The sequence below is a fragment of the Callionymus lyra genome, chromosome 8 (assembly GCF_982586985.1).
Source record: "Callionymus lyra chromosome 8, fCalLyr1.hap1.1, whole genome shotgun sequence".
NCBI lineage: Eukaryota > Metazoa > Chordata > Actinopteri > Syngnathiformes > Callionymidae > Callionymus > Callionymus lyra.
In genome coordinates this window covers 1,372,018-1,382,700 of record NC_141825.1, presented here as the reverse complement: position 1 = coordinate 1,382,700, position 10,683 = coordinate 1,372,018, and the positions used below count along the sequence as shown (strand labels likewise).

At 38.2% G+C, this 10,683-nt stretch overlaps 1 protein-coding gene across 2 annotated transcripts; it reads right to left on the bottom strand.

Moving 5' to 3' along the window:
* Positions 1-2: 2 nt before the first annotated feature.
* Positions 3-10,680, bottom strand: sv2 (synaptic vesicle glycoprotein 2). 2 transcript variants are annotated; one of them, XM_087798005.1, is made up of 13 exons: positions 10,542-10,680; positions 9,462-9,536; positions 7,710-7,871; positions 6,721-6,883; positions 5,239-5,360; positions 4,511-4,674; positions 4,299-4,379; positions 3,984-4,073; positions 3,522-3,610; positions 2,345-2,472; positions 1,919-2,014; positions 1,620-1,779; positions 3-1,406 (listed from the first exon to the last, which is right to left on the bottom strand). In XM_087798005.1, exons 1-13 carry the CDS (start codon positions 10,606-10,608, stop codon positions 1,223-1,225), a joined length of 1,581 nt encoding a protein of 526 aa, XP_087654131.1. In that variant the 5' UTR covers positions 10,609-10,680; the 3' UTR covers positions 3-1,222. The 2 variants fall into 2 exon arrangements, with proteins under 2 accessions (XP_087654131.1, XP_087654132.1); XM_087798006.1 differs by having other exon boundaries at positions 3,984-4,070.
* Positions 10,681-10,683: the final 3 nt, after the last annotated feature.

The following is a 10,683-nucleotide window of genomic DNA, read 5'->3' as shown; positions in this document are numbered from 1 at the left end:
TTTCCATTTTTGTATAAATATTTATTTTCGATGATACAATCAAGTAACAATCATACATCATTTCTCTCATACTCAACTTGCAAGTGACGTAATAAGGTTTCAGTCGGCACAATGGTGAAGTTTATAGAGAGCACAAGTTAATTAAGAACAACCTTAATTAAGTTCCTTCCTGGGACAATATATTTCTAGCACCAGGGACAGCAGGTTCCGGACTTCCAGTATTTTAAAGTATAATAAGTAAATAAATAAATAAAATAATAACATGACGCATCAACCCGAATTTAACCATTGTAAATTATTTTAGCATAGTTTTTACTATGGCTTCCAGGAATACATATGCAGTGGGGGGCGCTCCTGTGGAGGAGTGGCCCATTTTAAAACTGGGGTGTATGCTATAGTTTACGATTTCCTCTGAGATCTTGTTTCTGATTTAGAGATTTCAAAGTGTTATAAGAACAGACACCACACGACAGGCAGAGACTGCAGTAAGAGTAGTGAATGTACTATAGGGAAACATTTTTCTTTAACTTCTAATAGCTCACACAGTTCTAACAATTCCTGATAATGAATCATTTTTAAGACACTTTGTTTGATTGATTGTCATGAGTTTTTCTATCAATCCTTAGCTTCCGAGGAATTGACATTATTAAGGGTTAGATAGATAGAGCTGAGCAATGCTCAGCAACGTCTAGTAAACACCCGAGCATGACTACGTTTTGGAGCAGAATAAAATGAAAACAGCAGTAACTTAATAATCTCACCATGTGGCACTTGTCGAACAAGAATTTAAAACAAACGTTAGTAAGAGAAGTTGGAAATACTTCTTTCAACATATAAAAAACCTTTTACGTCCCAAAGACCATTATATGCACTGAAGTATATAAATCAACTAATTAAATACAAACTAAATCTTTAGATAGCTGACAACAAAATCTTCTTTTCTTAAGAACAATTGGAGCATTTGCGTAGCTATGAAAAGCAATTAAAAAAACAACTTTGGAATGACTTAGTGTCTTGGTGATGATTTTCACAGAAAAAACAAGAATAAATAGAACAAAAGTGATCAAAAAGGATCTTTTGAAAATGATCTAAAGCTGGTGAGCGGAGAACCACTGGAAGTCCACAACAATCTGAACGTCCTCAAGGCTCAGGAACTGAGTGTCTTCAGCTGTGGAAAGAGGAGACCTCTTGGACAACGATGAGTCCTGAGCTTCTCTCTGGATCAGCTGAGCTCCGTTTGTCGAGTCTGTGGCAGGAACATCGCCACCACTCCTCCTATCAGCAGCAGACCGGAAACCAGCAACACCGGCACTGCACAGTTTCTGTCCACCAGAGTCCCAAACACAATGTTCCCAGTGATGGCTGCAACTCTTCCCACACCAGTGAAGACACCCAAGGAGGAAGAGCTGCGAGGGAACAACAGACTAATAAAATAATGCATTGTTGATTTTTACTGAATACTAGTTCAAACTGATTATTTGAAAAAGATTGGCTGTCATTGGATCAATCACTTCATAAACACATTGACACAAGAAAATTGTCACATTGACAAAGACATGTAGAGCTAATGTATAGAATGGAAAAGAGGGGAAATAAAGGAGAAATAATGTGTGACCTACCGCAGATGTGTTGGGTAGAGTTCTGGAGCTAGAACATCTAGTGCATTCCAGGCTATGACGGACACACCACTGAAGACACAGGACAGCAGCAGACTCTGAGTTTTGGTCTTAACCACATAGATGAGGAACACACTCAGACTGGAAACCAGCAGACTGCCAGCTACACACAAAATACATGTAGTTATGCACTTGTTAAACTCAGTTAGTGAGAAAATATACCTAAAAAGGTAAAACAATTCAACCACTATTCTTACAACATCACATCACCGAACCGAACATATGTCAGCGATGCGACTCACCGAGCAGCATCTTTCCTCCACAGGTGTCCATCAGCAGAATAGTAAAGATGTTGCCAGGAAGGTTCGATGCAGCCACAATGAAGCTTTCTTTGTACACTGAAGACCCACACAAAACATGCAGTTATCTACTTTTTCCATCAGTCATCTCAACAACACCATGAGAATCTGTATTTTACTCAATAATTACAAACAAATAAAAACATCCAGAACACACAAATCCACCTCCTAGGAAGAGTAGTCTTTTTGTTAGTTTTAGAGTGGGGTTTCATGTTGTCAGGACCAGCGTCATATGACAGGTCCATTATTAGGAGGTTCGGACGTCACAGGGATATTTGTGTGGGTCTTGGTCACTCGTCCAACATATTGCTAGCTCAGCTTTTTTTAAAGGGCTCAATTCAACAGACACACACACACTACCTTAATCACCTTCGGTCTTAACTGGGTAACAGCTCTGATTTTGCTGAGGAGACGGGTGTACCCCACCAGTACAGGGGGAGCTACCATCCTCCATCCTGGCGAAGAGCTCAGGAAACCACATCCAGAGTCCATAGTAGCTGTACACAAACAGTTCATTCATATCACTTATGCATCACTGCAGCAGCAAACTTAGTATCCTGACGATTTCCTGTTCTGATCACCCCTCTTTTCTCCATAGTAAGTCTCCTTCCTACTTGTTACCCTTTTACAAGTCTTCCGAGAGGTGGGAGATGAAGCAGGACCTTGCCAGCGGACCCCCACAACGCATTTGGTTTGCCAGAACGGCATTGAGTCCAACCCCTCTATGTCACTGAATAGTTACCATCTACTGCAAATGATCGGACCGTCTGGATAACGGCTAGTGTTAAGCATACAATGTACTTGAGGTTGTGATCCCATTATAGGTAAGACAAACACACGCACATGAATTTGCAACACAGACAATGTGTATAAGAAAATACAGAGTAGACTGTACTTTCTGAGGTGGCTGCAATCATTTAACATCTGCAGGAAACTCTTCTGCTTCATGATGCAATCGGTGGGTTCTCGAGCATTCTCATGAAACGAGTTAGGGACCATTTAAAAGAGGATTTTTTTTTTTGATGGCTGCCAAACAGGTACTGAAGTTGCCTTATTCGTCTTGCCAACGTTCAGATCCTCAAAAATGACTCTTCGCTTCAATGAGAGCAGATACGTATGACTTCATTTTTTATACAAGATGAAGCACAGCCCTGTTGGCTATTTTCAAAAGATCACATTCATCTTCAACCTCTACCCACTAACCTCAAAGACCAACTCAGTGGATCGTGAAATGATGATTCAAGTCTTGAAGGACTGGTGCATGTGGTGGCCACATTGATCACTTGTAATAAAACGTGATTGTTACTGGAATATGTGATTGTTTGCCAGAGTTTCCTAAGCCTTTCCTTATCAAAATACTGCATAATTAAATCAGTTAATTCTCTTTGTAAAATCCCACATATATCTATACATATATATACTGTAGAAAAACACATTTGATTTCTTCTTTGAAATCATTCAGACACATACTAGGTTGGAAATGAAAACGTGTAGAGGCAGAATTTAATAGCATCTCTTTTGTTGTGAAAAAGAAAAAAACTCTCACCCAAAGGATATGCAGTAGAAGACAATGAACATGATGATGCTCTTGGATTTGAGGGGACCTTTGAACATCTGCTGAATCGGCTTAAAACCCTGCACAGATCAACAGAAGAGCCATTAAAAACCTGAGGAAAGAGTCACCCTTACACCATAATTAAAAATATAAATACTGTACATGCATTTAACTCTCATTGTGTATATTCTATCATTATATCTTAAAAACACACCTACTTTATGAGTTTTATTGAGTTTAATATCCAATAGGAACATGTGCTAGAGATTATTATGCGGTCAAAATAAACAATCATGACTTCATGTTGCAGACATAACAGATATATTGTTTGGGGCTTTGTTTTGTCCATGAAAATCCTGAGTTAAAGTGTCTTGTGGTCCCTTTGCTAGAGATTTTCAATTTTCTCTGCTCATTGGAAAAGTCAGTCTTCTTAAAGCCTCAGTGTTAAAGTACCTTTTTCAAAATGATGGGGAGTGTTTCTCCAAGTGAGGCGTTTGTATCATCTCTCCGCTGTTGCTTGGTGACGGACAATCTGGATTTCTGCTGGAGAGATAAGGGCCAAACTTCAGTTCACATTTGAGACCCTTTCTTTCAGGAAAAAGTTGAGTTCTTCAGATGACTTCATTGACAAATTCCAGCAAATGGTTATCTTATATATTAAGCAAAATTGTATTTTATCCAAGAGACATTTCCTAAAATCGAGCATTCCGACTTAATGAGTTTAGTAAAGACTTTGAAGTGAATATTTCTAATACTGCTCATACGCACCGGAAAAGTTTTTCCATTGCTGCCCATGTTGATCCTATACATCAAACTGAAGACCTGGATTGCATCTTTTTCTCGTCCCATCTACGAACAGGGGAGGCAGGGGTGATCACTTAGACTGCACTTTATTGATCCCTTTTAGATGACACTCTCAGGGAAATTTCTGATCACACGTCATATGTCTCGCTCATGGACAGAAGGAGTCACTCCTGTACCTCCATTAGGAACTTAGGACTCTCAGGCAACAGCAGCTTGAAGATCACAGCAGAGCTGAGACTTGGGACCGAGCAGAACACCACAAACAGCCTCCAGCTCTGAAAAGTCCAGCCTAATATGTTAAAATGAGCCCAAGTTCTAGGAATCACCAACCAGGCCAGCCCTGGAGAGAAGACAATACAACTCATTCAGCATCAACGATTTTCTGGAAAAGTGAAATTACTTCGGCTAAATAACATGCTTATTCTGGAAGATTTTTCACAAAAGTCTTTAAAGTAACACACTGGAGATTTAACAGACGCCTATTGCAGTCCAATATCTAATGCATTAACAGACCAACATTTTAAGTTAAGAGGATACTCAGTCTGGCTACATTACATTTGCTTATAGTGTTTTGTTTTGTATATTGCACTGAAGCATTTAAAGTAATTTGATCGACTGACTTCCTGCATTAACAGTACTCTTAAAGTGGACAGTGAGATCAAAGAAAAATCTGGTTTATTAATATACCCATTAAAGTGGAATGTGTGTCTTAATAGACCAGGGTCACAAAGTGCTTAACAATCAAAACAATACTCAATAAAATATATACTTAAAAGGTCAAGATAACACCAAGAACAACACAGGAATTCCAAAAAATGAAGGAAAAGCCTGCACGAATAAAAATGTCTTTAGATAAAATAAGATGACTAAAGCATTTTCATTCAGAACACAAGCAGCTCATCACCTGCTGCTACAATGTTCCCTGCCATCCAGAAGGTGGCAAGAGCGCTGATCATTGCTCCCCTTCTCTTTCGTGGCATAAACTCAGAGAAGTAGGAGAAGATGACCGGTACAGAGCCGCCCACTCTGTAGGGGAAGCACACATAAAGTTCAACAAGCTCATCCGTAAAATGAACAAAAAGGGTTAAGTGACAAATGAAGGTTTTATAATGGAAAAATAAATATCCTGCCTACTGTTAAAGTTGATGTCAGTACCAGAACTGAACAGCAAAAACATAGAATCATTATAAAAACTACATGGTTACCTCCTCTAATAACGTCAGTTTAGTGTTTATTTATTGTTAGAGTCAAATCTTTGTTAAACACCAGTGTCATTAAGCATCTCCTTTTATTTTTTTATTTTTTTTTTATTATTCAGTTGTTTTCTTCTTTTCTATTTTACTTAGTTTAAAATTGAGACCTAAACCCCTTGTGTAATCTTTGGATCAAGGTGATCTGGTTTCCCAAAATGTATTTGAGGTATCCCTTGTGTTGCTTCTGGGTCCAGGTGAACAACTTCCATCACTGTGGTATTTGTATGCATTTCTGAAAGCCAGAAATGCATACCTTGACCCAGAGACTGTGATGACACAATGGTTACAAAAACATGTAAAGGCTCTATTATAACTCCCGTTTCATTTTTTCCGGGAAAATCAAAAGTCTCTTAGTACTTTAGCAATATGAAAACGCTGTCTCTGACCCACTACTTTAAAGCAATTTGGGCATCACTCGGAACATACTACTGTATGATGTACAGTTTAAGAATAAGAGCCATTTCATATAAACGGGTACCAGATTTATTAAAACAGTCGTTAGATTTAATTAACTTTTATTGGAGATAACATGATTTGTTTTTACCATTACTACATATGGTCTCTTGATTTATTACAACTACTACTAGGAATCATTAGAATTAATTTAAAATTATGAGAGGCTTTTTGTTTCAATTAAGAATAGAATGTTGTACAATTTGATACAAAACACTGAAGCCCCCGGTTTGCAATCACATAGATAGATGACAGTCATCATTATCAGTGAGCAGAGAAGCAGATGAAGTGCACGTATGCAACTCCCAAGATGCAACACTAATAGACTCAGGGACTCATGCATTCCTCATGCTATTAGACTTTAGAACTCTTTGGGAGTTATTGGGAGTTTGGAGGCAAGAGCAGAGTGAAGGGATGATGTATTGTATGTTAATATTAAGATTCTTTTAATTTATTTTAAGTTTCCCCTTTGACTTACGCTCTTTATATTTGCCCTTTGTTGTCTCTCTGCACTTTGTTCTTTTTATTTGAGCCTTATTCTTGTTTTTGCTTTTATGAAACTTCTGCTTTGAACTGGAAATCGAGTTTCCCCAAAGGCGATCTCCAGAGGGATTAATTAAGTCTATCTAAACTAATCTAATCTAAAAAATAGACGCATAGACTCGTAGACGTGCTCTCACCCAACACCACTGATGAACCGCAGCAGCAGGAACAGCCAGAACCATGGAGCAAAGCTAGACAGACCTCCAAAGAGCCCATTTACAGTCAGAGAGACCAGCAACACATTGCAGCGTCCCTTTTGATCTGCCATATACCCCCACACATAGCCACCAACCATCATCCCTGTAGAAAAAAAGATTAACCTTAACTAAAGTTAATTTGAAGAAGGAAAAAAAAATCCCTCACTTATAAATAATGTTTCTATTATTACTAAAGTAGTTTACTAAAGTAATCAGTGTATCTATGGTAACATTGTGAGGTCACAAAGTCTCCAACACAACCAGCAGGTTCTATCTAGATGCCAACAATGCTTTTGTGGGCAAAGGGGTTGTAGAAAGTATAACCACAGAAGTGCTAATAACTGCGGCACACGTGATCCGAAATAAAAAACATTATTTTTTCAATGTGAAATTTCTTTCCTCGCTGAATAAATGCACTTGAAATTAAGGTTTTCATCTTTTTTCATTGTGGTCCTACATAACTAGGAAGAAAAATGTATTAGAAGCCAAAGAACATATCAACAGTGGTGCCAATAATTATGAAGGGTGCTGTATTTTCGTTGCTGTGAATATGCAAGCATTGTACAGGCTTTGTCTATACAAAGAATTCTAAATGTCTTTTGAGAAATTACTTCAAAACACCTTCCCAGTAAACAGCTTTTTTACTTATCTCATGCTGACCCCAAAGCTGTTCACTTTGATAAGGGGGGCAGAGGTTAACAGGTCTGACATATATAGATAATGGAGTAGCGTAGGGGCCCAAAGACCAAAGTAATTAGTTCTTCTTTGGTATGGTTTCTTTAATGGACTCTGCTTGCCCAAAGGAAAATAATTTAAAGGATACAAAGGTCAAGCTCAGATGAACGTATTAACATATTAACTTCTCATTGCAAACACAGCAACACGCAACTGGTTCACAATAGCAGCATGCATGAGTTTCAGCTAGTTACCCAGAAAGATACTGGCGGTCAGCAGGCCCATTTCAGATGAGTTGAGCTTCAGGTCACAGCGCGCCGTCGGAAGTAGGAAGGACATACAAAGAATCTCAATGGCATCACTCGCATTTGCCCAACCACAGACACACAGCAGCAGGAAGTGGAAAAGTCCAAAACCTGAGGAAAATTCAAATATTACCTAGTATTCTGTATCCTTTTGAATAACAGTTACTATCTAGTTATGACTTAGTTACTAGTTGTAACTGTTCAAGTTATTTTATTGTCAAAAATACATGTATCGAGACATACAGCAAACATGAATTCGTAGTCCTCTCAGACCCACGATGCAAAACATGAAGACGGTTGAAAGGATATTAAATAAGACATTAAAGAAAATAAGTGAATAAAAATAAATAATCAAAAAAATGAAAATAAATAATCAACAATACTTAAATAATTAACCAATAAAAAGAATATTAACAACAAAGTTAAGGCACAGGTAGTGCAATAGGAGGTGAGCTTGATGGTAGGACAGGGAGGGAGTGGAGTCTCCTGACAGCCTGGTGGAAGAAGCTGTTCTTTAACCTGCTGGTTCTGGCCTGAGACTGCACAGTCTGGCCCTGGGTGCTGTTGTTTTCTTCAAAGCGAGCGAAGAAGTCGTTCAGCTGGTTCTGCAGAGAGGTGGAGCTGTGGCAGGTCTGAGGACGGGTCTTATAGTCATATGCAGTTATGGTCTGCATCCCTCGCCACAGGTTCCTGGTGTGTCTGCATTAACTCTATATTAGGCAAGCTGGTAACAGTAACTTCGTCCTCTTTGTAATAAATTCAATGTCACCTTTTTGTGCCTAATATGCCGTTTGGTCTTTTATTAGCCATTCTTACAACAGAAAAAACTTTTGCATTGAATAAGAAGGTATTCCAATTTTTACCGTTTTTTACACCAACAGTTCAATATGTTGTATTTAGGCCAACATACTATCATGACTAGAATTTAATGACTTGTATATAAAGATTACTATATTTTTCTTGAGGCATCTAAAATGCTATTTTTTTATTTGGATACTTTAATGATATTTTAATATCAGTATGATATACTATAGAGATAGACCGATATGTTTTTTTCAGGGCCGATACCGATTATTAGTAGTCAAGGAGGCCGGTAACCGATATTTGGAGCCGATATTCATTTTCAGTAAAAGTTAATGTATTGGCATCAATTTTTTGAGTAATACAAACGTCAACACTTAACTTTGTTTAAATGGCTTTAAGCTAGGGCTGCACGATTCTGGATAAATTGAGAATAACAGGCAGGTGTTTTATGCAGGTGTTGTCCCCGATCAAAATGCTGTACTTTTTATTTTTTTTAATTTTTTTTTAACAATCGTCGTCACTTGGAAATGAGATCGTGATTTTTTAACGATTAATCGTGCAGCCCTACTTTAAGCATATATTTTTTAAAACATCATAGACGCATGGGGCAAAGTTGGAGACCGAGTAGTGACTGGAGTCAGAGAGGTGCTGCTGCATCAGAGCCAAAATAACCCAGTTTTAAATTGATCTCTTATCGGCTGTCGGATTATCAAAAAGGCCGTAGATATGCCTCAAAATGCCGAATATCTGCGCCGATAATTGGTCCGGCCGAAAATTAGCGAGGGCCACAAAACCATGGAAAGGGACTTCTACAAGCCATAACAATAGCAATTTATTATGGTTGAATCATTCCACAGGGCACAAACAAAATCAAACAGTGACTGATCATCACGTTACCTGCCTCCGCCAACGCCTCTTCAAACGTCAGCGTTCTCTCATCATAACGTTCACCCGAGTCAAAGATGACTTGGCCTGAATAAAGAGCCATAAAGAGGACAAATAAACCATGTTTTATAAACACAAAGGAAAATAAAACATCACAAGAGTAAAATGTTTTATACATTTATGGCAGATGCCTCAACCTTAGCAACATTAGTTAGGAGCCATTTAACTCTCACCATCTGATCTCTATGGAGTATTCAAGTCACAGTCATCTTGGTTTACGCATCACTTTCAAAGAAAGATGTGTCAACAAAGCAGCACCGCAAGCACAGTGACATAGCAAAACATGTGCTGTGAATGTTGATGGAAGATGGTGTCAGCAAATATGAATTGCAAACCAAATAACTCTAAATTGCAAAGGAAAGAGCTTAAAGAAGCCTATGGTTTGGAAACCTTTCTAGTTCATATGTATTACAAAATGGTATATATTGTATACTGGCCATATGTCTTCTTTCAATTGGCAAAAGGATTTGTAATTGTGAACATCTCCCTTTGTTATCATGACTTGTTTTGAAGTGTAAGGGGGTTCTTTCGCCTCCCTGGGCGCATCCTTATAATTTAAAAAAGTAACTTACTTATTATGCATTACATATGGTTTGAATATAAATAAAATTGGACGGATTTGGATTCTTGACTCGATCAGGTTGTCTGTCACTGAGAAATTGGAGAAATTGGAGAAATGTATACTTGGAACATCCTGCTGCAACTCCATTGTCATTTGTTTTTGGAACATATTTACTTTAGTTTTGAGCAATGCTCATATTATTTTAACAAAGGGTTATTTAAGAAGACTTACTGCATTATAAATGCATGGCATTCTTTTATAATTGATGATGTGGATGAGGATATGGGAATACTTTTTTTTTTAAATAGTGTACGTTTACTATTAAAATAATAAACTTTTCCTTTAAAAGTAATTAGTTGAGGAAAAACAACGAGAACGACCTGCTTTTTGAAAACAAATAAAGATGAATCATGTTAGTTAATGATCGAGAAAGTAGAGAAAAGTGAGCAACATTGGCAGGACTTCTTCACCTTGCTCTGCATCTGAATCCTCCTGGATGTCCTCGGCGAGGAGCGGCTGTGTGTCCCCGGAATGCATGCCTGCTCCCCGGGCTCGAGCTGAGCTACTGTCGCCTCTTCTTCTGGTCCCCACTCTTTATGACGGCGCCCGTCT

Bases quoted from the DNA above. Each gene is read 5' to 3' on its own strand.
- sv2 (XM_087798005.1), bottom strand. From the start codon at position 10,608: ATGCATTCCGGGGACACACAGCCGCTCCTCGCCGAGGACATCCAGGAG. The intron at 9,537-10,541 runs GTGAAGAAGTCC...CTCTTTATTCAG, and splicing joins GGATTCAGATGCAGAGCAAG to GCCAAGTCATCTTTGACTCG. The intron at 2,015-2,344 runs GTGATTAAGGTA...GTGGGTCTTCAG, and splicing joins TTACCCAGTTAAGACCGAAG to TGTACAAAGAAAGCTTCATT.